The 18,827-nt window shown below is 25.4% G+C and overlaps 1 protein-coding gene across 2 annotated transcripts in view; it reads right to left on the bottom strand.

Annotated features, from left to right (window-relative positions):
* LOC129963639 (uncharacterized) overlaps positions 1 to 8,256 on the bottom strand; it is a 118,527-nt gene extending 110,271 nt beyond the window's left edge. For both annotated transcript variants that reach the window (XM_056078126.1, XM_056078127.1), the window contains exon 1: positions 8,178 to 8,256. In XM_056078126.1, the coding sequence (XP_055934101.1) occupies positions 8,178 to 8,250 (73 nt within the window). In that variant the 5' untranslated portion in view covers positions 8,251 to 8,256. The remainder of the gene's footprint in view (positions 1 to 8,177) is intronic.
* Positions 8,257 to 18,827: the final 10,571 nt, after the last annotated feature.

Below are 18,827 nucleotides of genomic sequence, written 5' to 3'. Positions count from 1 at the left end.
GAAACGAAGTCGTATCCAGAATTCTATTCTATTCTATATAGACAACCTTTGTGCTCAAGTTGATGACTTTTAGGAATAGCAATTTTATGCGTGAAAAGAAAACAAAGCCCGAATAAAATCACTCCGATAGCAATTTCCCGTCAGATGCATCTGAATGGTTGGTCGCCACGAATAGTAACTAAAATCAATTACATTACACCATGATCTGCTAAGGCATAATTCACTCCTGTCGAAAGCATGGCCCGTCAATATGAAGATATATTCATAGAGTCAACAGACTGTACTTTCAAAAGAATTTAATCCGTTTAATTAACCGGTGGCCCTCCATAATATAGAAACCTCTATAAAAGACCTAAGAAGGAAAAAATTATATTTTAATATATACTTAGGCAGTATAATAAGAAAACAGTTTAAACCAACGCACATTTCCTAAAGAAGGGGAAATTATTTTTTTTTAGAAACTTGCCTAAATTAAGAGAGGCAAGTTTCACACATAACTTAAAAGATAACTTCACACATAACTTAAGGCAAAACTTATTCACACATATTTCCACAAATATATGAGTGCATTCTTGTAATCGCTTCACTGAAATATTTTATCGAACTTAATTATTTCACCTACACCGTTAAAAGTTTCGCTAAACGTACAATTTTGATGTTTGCCACTAAAAGTGAATCAGGTTCCATAGATGTTTTCCCTCTTTTGGAAATAAATTAATCGGAACTGATAGAAGTCCTGCACAACAATTTCACATTTAGTAATTAAATCATGATCGCTCAAATAAGCTTCAACAAAATCCTTTTTGTATACTTCATCAATAATAATTTTCATCCAATCAAACTTCATCAAGTTTAAAATCTAAACATATTTATTTATCTTTTTTGGAACAAAATAACTAACAGGAAATTAAACATAAAAAATTAGGATTAGAAGCGACAACAATCATATATGATGCTATACCCTATTGAAGGATAAAAAGGAAATAAATAAAAAAGAAGAAAAATCTGATATATCTCCTATAAAAAAGGAGATATATCAGATACAAATAAATTGCTAAAGAAAATATATGATCTGAAAGAAATTTCAGACGATTCAATCGAATTTTGATATGACAAAATATAACAAAATGTGGAAACTACGTTGTGGAATATTTTATCTACCTAAAATTGAAATAAATGTATATCTATAAGTTTTGAATTTACAAGATATGTAATGTATTATGAAAACTTCAGATAGAAGAATAGGAAAACAATAAAGAAAATCTAGTATTTCAGAAAATTTACACAAATTCAAGACATTTGTGAGAAATAATTATTTGTCACCTCATTTTACTAAAAATTTATTTTCCTTGTCTTTTTTTAATATTTAATAATATTTCCAGGAAGTTCGAAATATGAAAACCTTTATTTATGTAAAAATGTAATGCTTTAAAATGCCCTTTTGAATTCGTCGAAGAATAATCAGTTAAAAAGATAATAATTTCAAAGATAAGTATATATAGAACTATATTTTAGATATTATATGCACCTATGCATATATATATATATACATAAACTACATTTCATACGATAAAATACAATAAATAATGAAATAGGAACAGGAACCAAAGAAACCTTAACAAGTCTGGAATTTCTGCGAAATTACCAAGAACTTTCTTGAATATGACTTAACCTTTTGTATAATTTCATTTTTCAAAAATATGTGTATAAAAAATTTCAAATATATTCACAATTTTCAATTCTCACATTACACAGCTTTTTATAGAATGAAATGAAAAAGAATCGGAATATTAAAGACGTGTCTTATGAATAAAGCAATTAAAATTGATTCCGAAATTTTTAGACAGAAGTGCTCTTTTAATGTGCGCAATTATATTAAAAGAAACTGAAAAAAATTCTGATGTTTACTTTTCATTTTAATCAATAATGCTGTTATTCCACCTTTCTTTATTTATTAATATTTAATAGTTTTGCATTTTCTCTAAGGATTAATTTTGTTTCTGTTCGGAAGAAAAAAAACCTGTGTAATTTTAAATAGTAAGAAAAACATTTTTCTGAATAAAAAAAGTCTGGTCATTAAAAAAAAAAAATCTTCAGCAATTTCTCTTCAAAAGTAGTTTTTAAGAAAAAATACATTGAATCAATTGACACCTTTCTTCCAATACAAATTCAGATGTTTCTTAATTTTCTAAAATGTATAATATTTACTATGCAATTAAAAAGATCAGTTTGATTTTTTTTATTTTCTTATTTAAAGTACTTTATAATTGCTTTCAATTCCAAATCCAACTTACTACTAGAAAATCTAATATATATATATATATATATATATATATATATATATATATATATATATATATATATATATATATATATATATATATATATATATATATATATATATATATATATATATATATATATATATATAATTTTTTTAAACTTTCATTTTCAGATGAAAAAAACACATCGTTTTTCTAAATATCGACGCATGCGTAATCTGACAGTCTCATGATTGTTTCAAAGCAGTTTAAACTGGTTAATGACTTTAAATTAATTAAGACAATTCGTAAGAATTCAGAGAATTAATAATTTGGAAATAAAGTATTAACTTTAGTTGCCGATAAATCGCCAAATGTGGCAAACTTCTGCATTATTTTCTAATAACCCTAAAAGCGAAAAATTGATACCTCAAAAGCGATAAATCGCCAATTTGTTGCCTACGTATTTTGAGGCTTGAACAATTTGTTGCTACGCATTTTGAAGCTTCAAAAACCTCAAACCAAAGCAACATCACGTTCTCATATGATTAAAGAAACTATTGAGATACAATTAGTTTACTTTGGTAGGCTAGAAAATGTAATTATGATTCTTACTTAAAAAAGATTTTTTCATAATTAGTGTATTAGAGTTAGAAGCACAGACAGGCTAAAATTATGCTTAATGTGAATCACTAAAAATTCTGTTACTTCGAAATTATTAGAGGTAAACTATTATATACTTTAATAAATTACATACAGCAAAACAGATAACTGATTTGTCAAATCAGTTAATAAAAAACTACAACATCGTTAGCATGCAGCGAAGTCACGTATAAAGAAGTGGAGAATATCATTACTAAGCAAAAACTACTTGCTACTATACAAATTTTTAATATACTTCTACAAATTCAAAATTTGTTGTAGAATTGAAAAGAATCCTTTCGCCAGTTGGGCCTTAACAATGGCATTTTTCAATGCTTGAATTGTGACATTTACTTGAGAATTGTTGAAAATTCTATAAAGGTGCAAGCCAGAAAGTATGCTGATATTAAAAACATATCATGGTAAAGATAAAACAGAAGATTTAAAAAATAAAATCAAATAAAGCTTGAAAGTATAATAAGTTGAAGAGATTGAATTGATATGCCCGAATGACTGAAGTAGGAGAGTAGTAAACATGTTAAGATAAAAAAAAATTATCATTAAAATAGGACGGACACAATGTTAAACTTATTTCCTTTTAATGTTTGCCGACGCTAGCAAACTGCATAGCAATAAATAGGTTTACACAAAAATGAATGCGAATGTATAAAATCAGTACAGACAGTTCAGTAAAAGATTGCGACAGTTTCAGCCACTTAATCGTTTTATTACTTTGGGAAGTAACTCTTGCAAAAGACAAATATTAATAACAATTTAAATAATTTTTAGAACAAGATATTCAAATAAAATATCCATAGAAAGATTTCTAATGTCCAAAGCTAAATAAAAAAATGTGACTTTAACTACAACTATTTTGTCTGAGTTTCAAATGGATACTAAAGAAGGGTTTTAAATAATTATTAAGTTTTCTAGTTTTTCCAGTTCTCATAGTCTAACATTTCGGTTTTCACGCTACACATAGCTCTGTGATCCTAGCTTTGAGTTCATTAATATCATCAAATAGGCTGGCAAATGCTTCATACTTTATTTAATCCCAAATTTTACATTTAACAGTTATCGGCTGATTTTAATTCAAGGGGGCCGAAGAACAGAAGAATATTTTCCATTCGTTAATGACATTTTGAAAATAATCGATGTGCAAATCACTATTCCTACATTAGTTTCGCTATCTGTTGGACTGAAAAAAAAAAAGTTAAAAGCACAAACATCACATAGTAAAAGCTTACATTATTATGTTCAATGATTCTTGTGTAATAATTTTTTGTAGTAAACGAAGCTTTTCTGACTACACTTTGTAATATATTAATTCAAAACACCTCTATAGTGTGCCACATAAATAATTAGTTAGAGTCAATATATAATCTATTAAACATATATGATCTATACTAAATCATTTTATTTTGTCTACATTATCAACTTCTCTGTGTTAATTAAATTAAAATTTAAAACAATCAAGCACTGTCTTATTTTAATTTAATTATGCAATATGCTAATACAATATATTATTTATTAATATATAATATATTAATAAATAGATTTATTATATATATTTATCAATATATTTATTCAATAATATAATATTATTTTATTTAATAATATTACATAGTATTGAAAAATAAAGTGAAATTTTTTTAATGATCGTTTTGCATTTGATTGGATATATAAATTTTGAAAGTGGGCTACAATTCGAAAAAATTACAAAACCATACATAATACGCCACTGATTTACAAATGCAAAAATTATAAGGCCATCGATAGTGCCACTGATATAAAAATAATTCCACTGATTTAAAAAATTGTGAAAAATATATCTATTACCTAATTCACACGGAAAATAGGAATTCGTTCCTCAAATTATTTGTAAAAAGTATGTATTGTAAATTATTTGTAAAAAGTAACAATATTCTGTATGTTATTTGATGAAATTTCAATTTTTGAAGAGCAGAAAGTTATTGGATCCTTGGAAGTTTTTAATTATTATTTGTTTCCAATAAATGATTTATGCGAAAATAATTTATAATATAATCTTTAAGATTTGATCAGAGACATTATAAGATTGCTGCTAAAATTCATAAAATTTAAAAATCACATGACAGAAAGTAGATGTACCTAAAATGTAGAGAGAAATTAGAGAAAAAAGCATTTCATAAGTTATTTCACTCTAAAAAGTATTGAATTTTATTCCGAATTATTATTAAATTTTTTAAGTACTCCTGAATATCGATCAACAGATCAAAGATGTATCGTCATCATAATAATCTTTATCTGTTATTCATGCACCTACATATCTTTAAAAATAATAATAATTTCAAAATATCTATATATGCAGGCGCAATAAAAAATATTTTTATATATATAATTTCATACAAGAAATAGAATAAATATTAAAAAAAAAATAATTTAGTCCTCCATTTTTTTCAATGTTCGACATAAGTGAATTTCCATCATTTTAATTTGAATGTATTTTATTTAATTTTAATTCCCTATTATTATGGAACAAGAAATATCTACAATATATTTGCATAACTGATTAAAAAAAAAAGAAAAAGAATCTCTGACATCGTTTTATCCTAATCATCGCTCATCATTTTGGAAATAAAATGCCTTATTTTTATTCATAATGAATTATATTTTGAATTAATTATATTCCCCGCAAATATTTGATAATTCTTTTCCATCGAATTCACGAATATATTAGCTTCAAACACAAAAGCAATTTAAATTGATTTTGAAAAAAAACATTGAATACTTTTATTGTCTCGTTAAACATTCCAAAACAAACGAATGGAAGTTATTATATAAATTGGAAATTATTCCTTCGAATTTTAAAAAAAAATCCTTCGTTGCCTAGGAGATCTTTTTATAAAACAATTAACTCTTTTTCGAGAATATGCTATGTAAACTCTAAATAAAATGGAATTCAGAATTCATCCATTTTTTGCCTTTCCCCTCTAATTAGTTCACATTCACTTATTTGGAAATAATGCTTCATTGCTTATCAATGTTAAAAATACCCTTCAGGGCTTTAATAATTTCTCACAATATATATTTCTAACAATGTATTCAATTCTCTAGCTGTTAAATTTAAACAATTATTTAGCATTTACTTCAGTTTATAGTATAATATTCAGAGTTGATGATTACTAATAACTAACAGCTAACAATTATAAGTGCTTCGTAAAGCGCAATGTTTTTGTAAGTCACGATTGTCCTAAATGCAGTCTTGCGCATAAGGTAGAAAAATTGAATATAATTATAACATTAATACAAATGCAGAAAGTTTTAAAATGACCTAGATTGCATTTTTTTATTTTTTTAAGTTTTCGATTTAAGGGGAATAGCAAAAATAATTAATCCATGAGTACTGAATTAATTTACAATAACATATTTAAAATCCTAGGATTTTAAAAATAATTATTAAAATTATGAAATGTTCCTTTCTAGTGAAATATGAAGGAAAAAATATTATAAATATGGGCATACGTGGAATTGCCATATATAGTGCTATATAATAATTAGACAATTATAGAAATCTGTCGTAAAAGCATGAAAGTAACTAGTTCTCTTCTAAAACGATAAATAATATAAAAAAATAGATATATCATTTTCAGAAACAAATTTTTAAACCTGATAATAATAATTTACAGTAATCCACTGAACTCAGAAATCCAATAAATTCATATTATACAAAATAAATACCATTACAAAAATAAGTAATTTTTCATATAATATCAGTTATTTATCAAATAAATCTATAAGAATTGATTATGTTATAACGAATATAGAATTTTATAATTTTTTTTATCTCCATAAATTTTTACGTTTTTAAAATAGCATCCGCTTTTGAATGTTTAAACAAGTAAAAGGTAGTAACGCTAACAAGGGTTTTCTTATAAATGGAAGTTATATTTATTAAAATAGTAAATTCATAACATGATGAAAAACTTTTATTTTTTTTTTTGAATATGCTTTATAAATTAAAAAAAAACTCTTTTTTTTAAATGGCATGCAAATTGCAGAACTTATATAATTTCGTTGCAAAAGCATAATTTTGATCATAATCATAAACGAAAGAATAATGAAAGCTATTGCAGAAATAAGGAACTAAAACTTCTTTTTCCTTTTTTTTTTATAACAATTAAATTTTCTTCAAAATAAATTCGACGGAAATACTTTTAAAACATAAATAGATCCCTTTTAACTGAAATAAATGTATACCGCCTCATAACTGAAATGTTACATTACAGTGCCATTATATATTTGATTTCGATTTTTCAGTATATGAAATATTTTTAACGAAAAGTTAAAAATTAAATATTTGTGTATATTTATTAAAAAAATTAAATATTTGCGTCCAGCTTAATATGCATTCATATTGAGTTAAATCATTTTCACCTTATAGTAGTGATTCAAAAATGATTCGGAAATTTTATAAAAGTATTGAGAAAAATATTCTAGGATTATAAGAGATAAGAAACTTCGCTATAAAGTTATATCTATTACTGAAAATATATACATCCATTTTAGTAATTGCTTTTAGTTCTTTATACACAATTTTTATATCCTTTAAATACTTTCATAAGCTTTCATATTTGTCTCAAAAGATGATGTATACATAAAACCAGAATTCTTTTATTTCATTTACATATAATTTATTTTCTCTAATAAAAACGTTCTTAATTTCTCTTTTTATACATTAAGCTCTTCTGCGTTTTCTAATCTAATTTATTTTACATTATTTCGATATTTTTTAAAAATACTTTTCAGATTTATGTAGGTGCATTTTTTCTTATATTCTCCCAACTGTAACACTTACCACAATATTGCAATTTACTTTTTTGATATTAAATTTTGGTTTGTTATTCCTTATTGTTTCATTATTATTTCACTTAAATCTCTCTGTTGAATAACACTGAACCACCAAATTCCACTCTATTCTATTTTTATGAAAAATAGTCTCACAAAATACTTTATGAATATTAGAGTTCCTTTTTTCATAAAATCTCTTTTAAAAGTATATTTAAAATATCTTAGTTTGTTTTTCGAAATTGCTGAAAAAGTTCGATTTCATTTATCTACACTTCAATGAACTTACGCCACCACCTGATGTTCAAGTTCCCTCTTTTTTTTTCTTTTTTTTTTTGTAACAAATTTCGGAAGCCAAAAATTTAACAACAAACTTTTTTCTAAACAAAGAAAGATGCGGGGCGCCCCCCTTTTGTCCGCCCCTTCCTGTGAAAGAATGCCGCTTACCTTGCGGGAGCGCGAGTAAGGCGAGGACGAGAACTCTTAACATCCTCAAGTGTTGATATCCATGCGACCGCATCCCGAAAACACAACAGCGCGAATGTTTCCCGTCCCGCCGCACAGCATTCCCGCCAACGCCACTGGCGCCACCGACTTCAAAAGATCGGTGACGTCACCATATCACCCCTCAGCCCCCCTGAGAACCCCATCAGACACTCAGTCCGAGAAGAGTATAATGGAATAATCGTTTGCTAGATTATTCCTTTAAAAAAAAAAAAGGAAATCGTTTGCAAGTCTAAACAGATATATCATTCAGTCTAGAACTCAGACGATAAAGATATTTTAGAACTTTTTTCGGAATGTAATTATCTTAGCACCATTATTTTGAATTTAGAGCAGTTTGTTTGTTACAATGTATAAAAGAATCTATTTATTTGTATGTTGAATGAAAAAAAAAATGTGATATATTTTTAACTTTAAAAGAAATTATTAATGATCTACTACTTCTGATTTTCAAACAAAAAAATAGTCCCGCCAAAGAAAAAACAAACCGAATAAAATAATAAAAACTTGATATAAAATGTACCTAATTTATAGCGAATGTTGTATACCATTAGAAAATAGTTTTTTTAAACTTATAATGATAAAAATTCACTCAGTTATGGGTATAACTGTTACTATATTTCTTTTTGAGGGTGAAAGTAATTTGAACAAACTTTCTAAAAATATTTTTCTTGTGATTTTATCAAACAATTTTTCAAACGAAATAAACTTTTGCATGTTCAAAAGATTTCCCCTTCACTTAATAGTTATTCCATCTATTATTGTTAGACCGGTTTTTTTTATTTATAACAATATATATATATATATATATATATATATATATATATATATATATATATATATATATATATATTGCACAACATAAATATTTCTCACAAAAACTGTGTTAAATCTACACTCCAATAGAAATGTTTTCTGAATATATATTTGTTTTATTTAACTTTTATTTGTGATAATCAGACCTATAAATAAAATTTTCAAATGCAATTTATTAATTGTCTTCGAAACTTTTTGGCTACCACTCCCCCATTATTAACACACTTCACAAGTGCACCAATACATTACAATCATTTAGACAAATCTGAATTTCTTCTCCACATACGCTAAAAAATTTCTTGCTAATAGTAAATAAACTAAAATGAAATCCCTCTATTTTTTAACTAGATATTTTTTCATGAATAAATTGGAGATTAATTTTTATTAGAAATTAAGTTTTAAGAATTTAATTTTGGATCATATTTTCTTGTTTTAACTTGCTTAGAAGTGTGGTTTTAAAAATCGATAGAGTTCTCTAATAAATAAACTCCACTTTTTAGAATCCGATAATAATTTTTGATATTTGTGTCATACCAATGGTGATCTTTTAAATTAGCCGCATATTATCGGCAAAAATAGATAAAGAAGTAACCGGCAGTCTTTGGCCATTATTCGTGTCAATTATTGGCTGATTGCAGTAATGACATTTCTTGATTAATTTTCTAGGAAATGAATTCTTGATATCCACCTAATACACACATAAACACACATATAGTGATCTAAAAGAATAGTTTTTTTATGTAAAAGTGATAAGTTTTCATTATTACAAGACAGCATAGCATTTTGCGCATTATGGACTTTATGGTATGGATACAACTAACGTATTTCATTAAAATCATACTATCTTTTACCCACCACTTTATGGCATCAAGAAAACTTACCCGCATGAAAATTCCTCTCACAACAAAATAAATAAAATAAGATGAGGCAACTATAATCGTTAAGGTATATAACATTCTGTGAGAACATGCGCCAATAATATATATTAAGTAAATTTTAGAGCACGTCTTGAAGATATTGTTGTTGTTGTGTTGTAACTTATGTCACTTTACAAGCCCATCTGTCAGTGATTTAAGCAGAGTGAGCGTCTCTTGTTTCTTCAGTAGCGGCAACTAGGGCCAAGAGTACGATTTAGATACACACGCGTCAAAATCCTTTTTACGGGGCGGACTTCATTCATGTATATATTAAAGATGTAGATGAGATATTTGACATGCGCCATTTTTATCAAGAATCATTCAGAAGTTCGAAATTTTGTGAACATCAGAAACATAATATACAACATTTAGAGCAGATGTATTAGCCTCTACAAGTGCTTAGCCCCAATCATATATTTTGGAAAGTCTCCCATATGTGATGCTGATGATATATATCTCTCTATTTCTAATACGCACCAATCATATATTACATACATTTTAGAGATATTTAATTTTATTATTGAAGTATGTCTAATTTTATTCTTATTTTAAATAATAAGTATTTCTATATTTTTTGTCAGGCTGCGTCTCTACGAGCCTGTTTTCCTCGACGTATTTTCTTGTGTGCGAAAAATTGATCCATTATCAATAGTTCACATGTTTCAGATTGCAACTAAAAGAAATTCCAGTCATTTTGATTGAGGACGTGGATTACAAAGAATAAACCAATTGAAAATTCTCATATATTTCAATGACACTGTATATTTCGTTCAAACTTTCTGAGATTATATGTTCAAACACTCCCTGGTTAGCAATATCAGATTTATCTGAACAGAGAAAGTAAAACTATCCATATGCTTGATAGGAAGTAAGTACTAACTGCTTGATAATAATATTGAAACTAGTATGCAGAAAAAAACAGTCATTGTGCGTAACTATTTTAATGCCTGTTACAAAAGATTCTGGCTAATCTGAATAGTCATAGCATGGCAATGTTAAATCTGATTAGCTATCTTTATTTCGCATTTAAAATTTATTCTTAGTTAAATAGCTGTGATCGTGGACATGTACAAATATATTTGATGCCGTAACAGCATATTTGTATATAAATCCAACAATTAAAGCAATGGAAATTATTATATTAATCCCTTAGCCTGCCTATACGCCATACCGACTTTGAATTATTGTTTCTCAAACCAATAGGCTGAAATTACATTTTCAAATATTTCATCATATTATTCAAAAGTAACACATAGTCTGCAAACACTCTATAAGAAAATGTCATATAAATAGATCATAAAAAAGAATAAAGTTAAGGGGTAAAAATAGAATAATATTTAAGAAGAAAATATAAGAATTGTTTTTATGCAATACGTGTCAAATTTATTTAGGAAAAAAATTAAATTTAAATTAAAAATTAATTAAGAATCTAACTACATTTTCGGGAAACTACAAAGTGCATGTACTACTCTGGAAAATGTTTATGTCAAATTTGAGTCTATTTGTCAAACTGTAAGGAACGATTGTTTCATTTAGCATTATATCCATCGCAAATGAAGATATTTCGCCAACCATTATATGCCAATGGGGTGAAATAATAAAATAAAATGTCGTCTTATCTCTCTATTTATTAATCGTAAATATTCATTTGAGTTTGAAAATTTAATTAAAATTTTCTTTTTGACTAAAACACGTCCATTTTTTCTTAATTAAATTGTTTTCGCGGGATGATTTCAGAATGATTTATTCAATTTCATTTCCAAATATGCTTTGAATTATAATTACAGATATTCTGAAAATAAAGGATTATAGACATTCTACGAATAAAGGACACATATAAAGGATTTATATTCCACTTATTAAATCAATTGTTTAGGCCTTTTCATCAAGTAGAAGAGATTGGTATTGTGTATTAAATAAAAACCGACATTTATCGAAATGCAAATTTATCCAAGCATTTGCATTTATGTAGATTCTCTCATTTCATATAAATTAAATCTTTAACAATTATAATTTAAAACAACACAAAAATATTAATTTAAATAAAAATGAAATTTGTGGAAGACATTTATTTAGAATAAAAAAGGAGGATTTAAAAAAAAACTGTGAATGATTTTGAGCATGAGTTTTTAATTTGCAATTAATTATTAGATCTGTAATGGAATTCTTTTATTAGATTTATAAAGTTCCCGCTGGAAACATTAGAAGGGAACGAAAATTTAATAAAATTATCTGTTTAACTATCTTTTTTATTATCTGTTAATAAAGTTTAATTATTTGTTAAATATTAGTATTGAAAAATATTAAAATATTTCATGTTAATTTTACAAATGTATAAACAAACCTAGGGAAATAAAAAGACTTATAAAATGGAAATCACGTTCGACTCAAATCGAGAGTTTTCAGATTGTTTATCAGTGGCCTTGGGATCAACCTTGTTAGGAAACCAGTTCCAATGATCTTGGTACAATGGTGAGCCAGCAGGGAAAAATATTATTTACAAGATTTTGAAAAATGTTTCAAAAGATCTTGATATGTATTCATATTATTATGGGATAGAGAATAAATTATATTTGATTATACAAGATTCTGTTTCATTAAGGTGAATTTAAACTGCATCTGAGCAAATCATTCCTTTCTCAAGCGACGTCTCGGCGTTTTTCATATATATATATTTGGGAATAATTAAATGATTATAAAGAGCAAATAGCTATGTATGTAAAAACTGTAATATTGCAACCCTAGGTAATTCTTTGTTATGAATGCTATAAGAAATTCCATCAACAATTTGAATCGCATGCTTACTTTGCGTAGGAAACATTTGCACTGTTGTCGAATTTTTTGACAATAGAATGAATGAAATTTGAATTAATGGAAGCAATAAGGCTTGGAAGAGTAATGATTGAATATTTTACACAAAATGATGTCTTCGCAGGCTATTATTTTGGGACTTTTGAATAAATTTTAAATTTTGATAAACTGTTCTTCTAAAGATCATGATTATCTGCCTGATGACAGAATGAAAACTTCTATGATGAATTGTCATTCTTCTCGAAGAGGGCGGAAGCTTTCAAAAACATATTCTAGCCAAAATGGTCAACTTTTTGAATGGTCAACTTGCTGAATTATGCCAACCATTTGCCATAATTCAGAATTACTCACTTCATTTCCATTGTCCTTCATATAGAATAAACATAACTATACACCAAAGAAATAGGATTTAAAATTTTAGAAACATTCTAAATAAGTCTCAATGTTCTTATTCTCATATGATATGTCCCCAACTGATTATGTTACACAGAAATAGTATTTCCATCACATTCATGTGTAATGATCTTAATGAATATATGACTATGCGTCCATGTTAGCAGGACACATATTCTCAAGATAGTCCATTGACAGGACACATATACAGAACAGAATATTAAATATAAATATAGCAGTAATGTTTCTTGAAAGGAAGGTATCTGTATATAAGAGTGATTTTTTGAAATCTTAAATTATCAAAATTAAAGGAAAATTTATATATTTTTTTCGTTAACTTCTAAAATCATTATAGCAGATAAGTATTTTTTTATTCCGTATTTTAAAAAAAACTAATTTTTTTTTAATAATATAAATTTAATGCCACAATATTTTTCGAATTCTATAAAATTTTAAAATATCTTTTAACTTTACAATATTTTAATTATTGTAATGGAATTCAAATTCTTTTCGTTGTTAGTACGATTTTTTTTTTCATTTTTGAAAATTAAAAATGTAGATACGACTTACCTTTTTTACAATGAGTAGGCTTCTGTTAAAAGGCAAATTCTAATAAAAATTTATAAAGATTTCATGTCCTTCCAGTTATGGTTTTATTTCAGATGTAAGGTACGATGAAGTTTTTATATTTTTAAATAATGCTAGTCATGCCTATAATATAAAATATTACTATCACTCTTTTAGAGTTAAGTATTCTTATCATATTTACGCTCAACTTTTTAAGGAACTAGATTTATTTTTTTTCTGAAATACTATTTTGCTAATTAAAAAAATATTCCATAGTACACACAAATTGCTTATAGCAATATATACGAAGGTCATCATGTTTTTCGTGATGGCAAAGAATTATTAAATTTGAACCATTGAATACATTATTGCAAAATTTTTACCTTATAATATCCTTTGTATTTATTTTTTGATATACCTATTTAGCGTTACTAATATGGAAATTGTGATTTTACAGTCGATTGTTAATATAATGGCTTCAACGAAGGGAACGTTTTTCTATGGGTTCTTTGGTTCGTGAATTTAAATGTGCCATTAATTTTTAATGTCAATATTGTAGTTACATGAAGGATAAAGTGTCTGAAATGCCATTTTCAACTGCAACTTTCAACCAACTTCAACTGCAACTTAGCTTTTGCAGTTGGAGATCATTATATACTCAAAGTTAAGATCACAAAGGCTGCGTCTAGTGTGGTAGGCTAAATTTTGGAGAATGCATGGCTAAAACTGGAATATTGATCTGATATTCTTCGAGCCCTTAAGATTAATCATATTAAATGATTTAAGTGACTTTATTAAGCACTTTATAAACACTTTAAAAGTAAATAACAAACATTTTCCAAATTATATTAGTTTCTTTTACAATCATTTTTGGAAGAAAGAAAAGACTTTGTGACCACCATGTGTTATTAGTTTAGTTGAAGTTTAATCATTTCCCTTTCAAAATTAAAGTTCAAATTGTTATTTGACAGTAAATTAGGGATAGAGCATACCACAAGAAACAATGTCAAATTTCCAAAATGTCTTAGTTGCATTTATAAAAATATGACGTTTAAATTTCTTTTGCTTAACAAACGATCTTAAATAAGTTATATATAAAAGTTTTAATTAAAATTGTTCATTGTTAATAATCCCTGTAAACAACTGTTCACCAAATGTTCTGTCTCACCGACTTTTCAAAAACTGTTCACCGCAATTCAAATAAGTTCTTAAAACTTTTGTTATATAAGTAATTGCGCTCAGTTTTGTTCAAATTTTTATACTCAACAAGAATTTATTTCAACAAGAAGTATTTTAAATAATAAGTTGCATTAAATCTAATTTTATCAAAAGCAGACATTTTTTTCCCTCTAAAACTAAATATATTTTTAATAAAAAAACAGTGCGTATAAAAACTGACACAAACTGTGTTTTCAAACTAGAGAAAATCCCGAATTTTAAAAATCCCGAGAAAACAAATTTTTATATTTTCTAAGAATTTTTTTCGTTTCTAAAACTGCTGTTTTATTTTTTGAAAATATTATAATGCATCATATGAAAGAAAATATTGATTCTTTTTTTTATATTTGAAAGAATGTTAACATTTTTAAGATAAACAGAATTATTTACTTCTACGTCTGAATAATCAATACCATATAGATTTCTTATTCTATATGCGCATTTTATTTTAGACTATACCACCTTTCCCATTCGTAAGAATATATATATTTCTAGTACCGCCATAATGATAAAACCCCCTTAATAATAACCGCATTCTTAATAATAATAATAATAATAATTCAATGTATTCTTTTATATGCCGCATAATATATAATCACTTCAATAAAATTTTATTTATATTAATATAGAAAATTAAACAAAGCAATAAAAACATTTAGGTGTGAGATTCCTTATAATAAGTTGATAAAAAATTTTCTATTTAATAATTAATAAGTTATTACAGTTCGCATTTCAATAAATGAATTATTTTACTTCTATGAATTTAATACTAAAAAGAATATATATATCATAGAATTTCTTGGGCCTGAAAAATTCTGTAAACGTTCTTTAGTTGAGATTCCAAAGATATTAAAAAATAATCATTTTTTTTAACTCTTAGTTACACAAATCCTAATGCATAGTTTACTTCGAAAAATGTATCTGAAGGTAAATAACAAAATTTTCCATTTTAAATATTTATTGTAAAAATTGCAATACAAGAACTTGAAAAGAATGTTCATGAAGTATAATGATACAATATCATAAATAATTAGTGGCACTGAGATTAAAAAAATGTCAGAATAAAGGGAAAATTAAAAATGTTTAAACAAGTTTTTATAAAAATCAAAAAGATATTTATAAAAAAATAACAGTGATTAAAAATATAACCATAAACACAGAAAAGTGAACAGTAAGCAGTTATAAAAAAGTAATGGTAAGAACTATATTTTTGAATAATTCAAATAACTTTATAATAAATATGGATATATGTATTTTTTTCAGCTTTATAACTTTCTGCTATTTTTTAATTATTAATGACGCTGCTGTGTTATGATAGTAAAAATTTTATATTCTATTATGTAAAAAGAGTGATATATTTTATTTTTCAAAACTAGAAAATTTATTATCCATAACATGAAAAAAAAGTTTACATTTAATTAAATTGCTTCATAGAAAATTTGATGAAGTTAATCCACATTTTTTAATCTTTTAGGTTTCTTATAAATTCATATCAAATAAAATTTAAAATGGCTTTAATTTTTATGAGAATTTATTTAATAAAAAAGGAGGTGGAAGTAACTGCATTAACTTCAATCCATAGAAATTTTAAAAATTCTTGCAATAGAAAGAATTTAATGAAATTTTTATATGCACAAGTTTTATATTACTTTCCAACCAAATATACATGTATATTTAGGATTAAAACATACCTAATAATTTAAGAATTTTAATAATTTTTTTCAGAAATTAAATTGTACTTTAGTATTTTCAATATTACATATGCAAATAAAATTTATTAATTAAGATTTATTGGGGGTATATTATATTCTATTACTATTTTTCATTTAATTTATGATCTTTGCTATCATATTCTTATTTATTTCTTTTTGAAACATTTTTATTGTTTTCTGTAAACTAATATTGTAAATCTTTAAAATAAGGTAAATAAAAACTATAGTAAACTGAAAGAATTAAATATTAAATCATTTATTTCTATTCCTTTTTATTGCCGTATGTTTTTGTACCTGCCATCCATGAAGAGGATGAAATTTTATATCACCACACAAGAATAATTAATGTATGGAAAATTTCTGTTATTATTCTGATGATTTGTTGTGATTAAAGAATAAATCATTATGATATATAAATAAATCCATGTAAATATTATATAGCTTTGATGAAAGACGTGAAAATAATTTGTTATAAGTTTGCTAAACATAATAGATTTATAAAAAATTGACATTATTTAAATATTTTTAATCTAAAAAGTTTACTTGATCAAATATTTATTAAAAATTTTATTTGGCAATCAAGTAAATATATTTGAGACCAGAGAATGTTATATAATATAATTAACTCAGCGTGAATTCTATTCCAGCTAATAATATAAAATAAACTTTGCTGAAAAAATATTCATTTAAAAAAAATATGAAGCAAAACAATTTAGTTAATAGTAGATGAAATTGGAATATATATCTAATTAATAGCAAATGCAATTTTTTTTGAATAAACTGTTAAGAACTAAAATACAAAATACCTTTATTGAAATTTTACTTTCATTCATTGTATTAGTTCTCTGATTTGGTATTACCATTATGTACTACTGTTTGTACATGCGTTGGTTTAAATTTAGTTGCAATTTTCTAGAATTGTGCATTACATTCAACATTTTTTTACATAAATGCTAATAGAAAATATTTTTCAATATTATATTATTTTTATTTAATCAAAATTTAATGAAATGTTAATAATTTTAGAATTATTATTGTACTTTTTGATTTTGATTTTTTTACTTGATTTCAGATTTCTGGAAATTAATTTTTAATGACGTTATTTCATTTCCAATTAATATTTTAATGTTCTTTTAAATTCACTATGCATACAATTTTAAACATTTTTAATTCATAGCAATATATATATATATATATATATATATATATATATATATATATATATATATATATATATATATATATATATATATATATATATATATATATATATATATTTCTGCCTTTGAATGCAGAAATAATAAACATCCTCAAAAGAATAGTTAGGATTGAATCTTTAGATTCAGCAAATATATTGAATAAATCAAGCTTTAGAATAACCCGAGGCCAAAAACACATATTTAGAATCATATTTGTCTACTTGGAAACTTGATTATTTAAACTTCAGCAATTGAAATGCGCACAATTTCATAGTATTATTCTTTAAATTAAAATTGTGGAAATCTTGATTTTTTTTTCCTTTAAAATGAATTCTTTGGAACGTTTATTTCTTATACTAGCTGTCTAGACAGATGTAAAAACGATAACTCAAAATCAGAATAATATTTTGCATAAGGTTTTGTACTGGAATAGTAGATCTTTTATTTAAATTTTAGACCAAATACCAAGAAGTGACTTTCTGTCGGTTATACGACTGGATACAAAGTATTGCAAAATGCTAATGATATTGTAATAGTGCTTTGAATGTGAGCAAAAAGGAATGGTTCGGAATTTCTAAGAGTCATGTTAAAGATCTTGATTCAGTAATAGTTCAAAACTGAACTAGTGATAATTTAATTCTAAGTAAGAGGGATGGATTGGAATTTCAACGAGTCATATTAAGAACCTTGATTCAGCAATCATTCAAAGCAGCCAAAACAATCTAATTTCCTTTGAATTCATCGTGTCAAGATTTAGTTAGTTTAGATGTGTTTGGAGGTTGAAGAGGAGTAATTGAAAATGTTCAAGACGATTTGATTTGACTTTTTTTTAACGTTATACTGCGGATGAAACAAATATTCTTTCACTTCTTCCTTGAAAACCAGAGTGGCATTCCTAAAATTTTCACGCATACACTATAATAAACTTATCATTCCAGACAACGCATTGGCCTACAATAG

The sequence above is a fragment of the Argiope bruennichi genome, chromosome 3, assembly GCF_947563725.1.
Source record: "Argiope bruennichi chromosome 3, qqArgBrue1.1, whole genome shotgun sequence".
NCBI lineage: Eukaryota > Metazoa > Arthropoda > Arachnida > Araneae > Araneidae > Argiope > Argiope bruennichi.
Note: the sequence above shows the minus strand (reverse complement) of the source record. Positions and strands in the feature narration are given on the sequence as shown.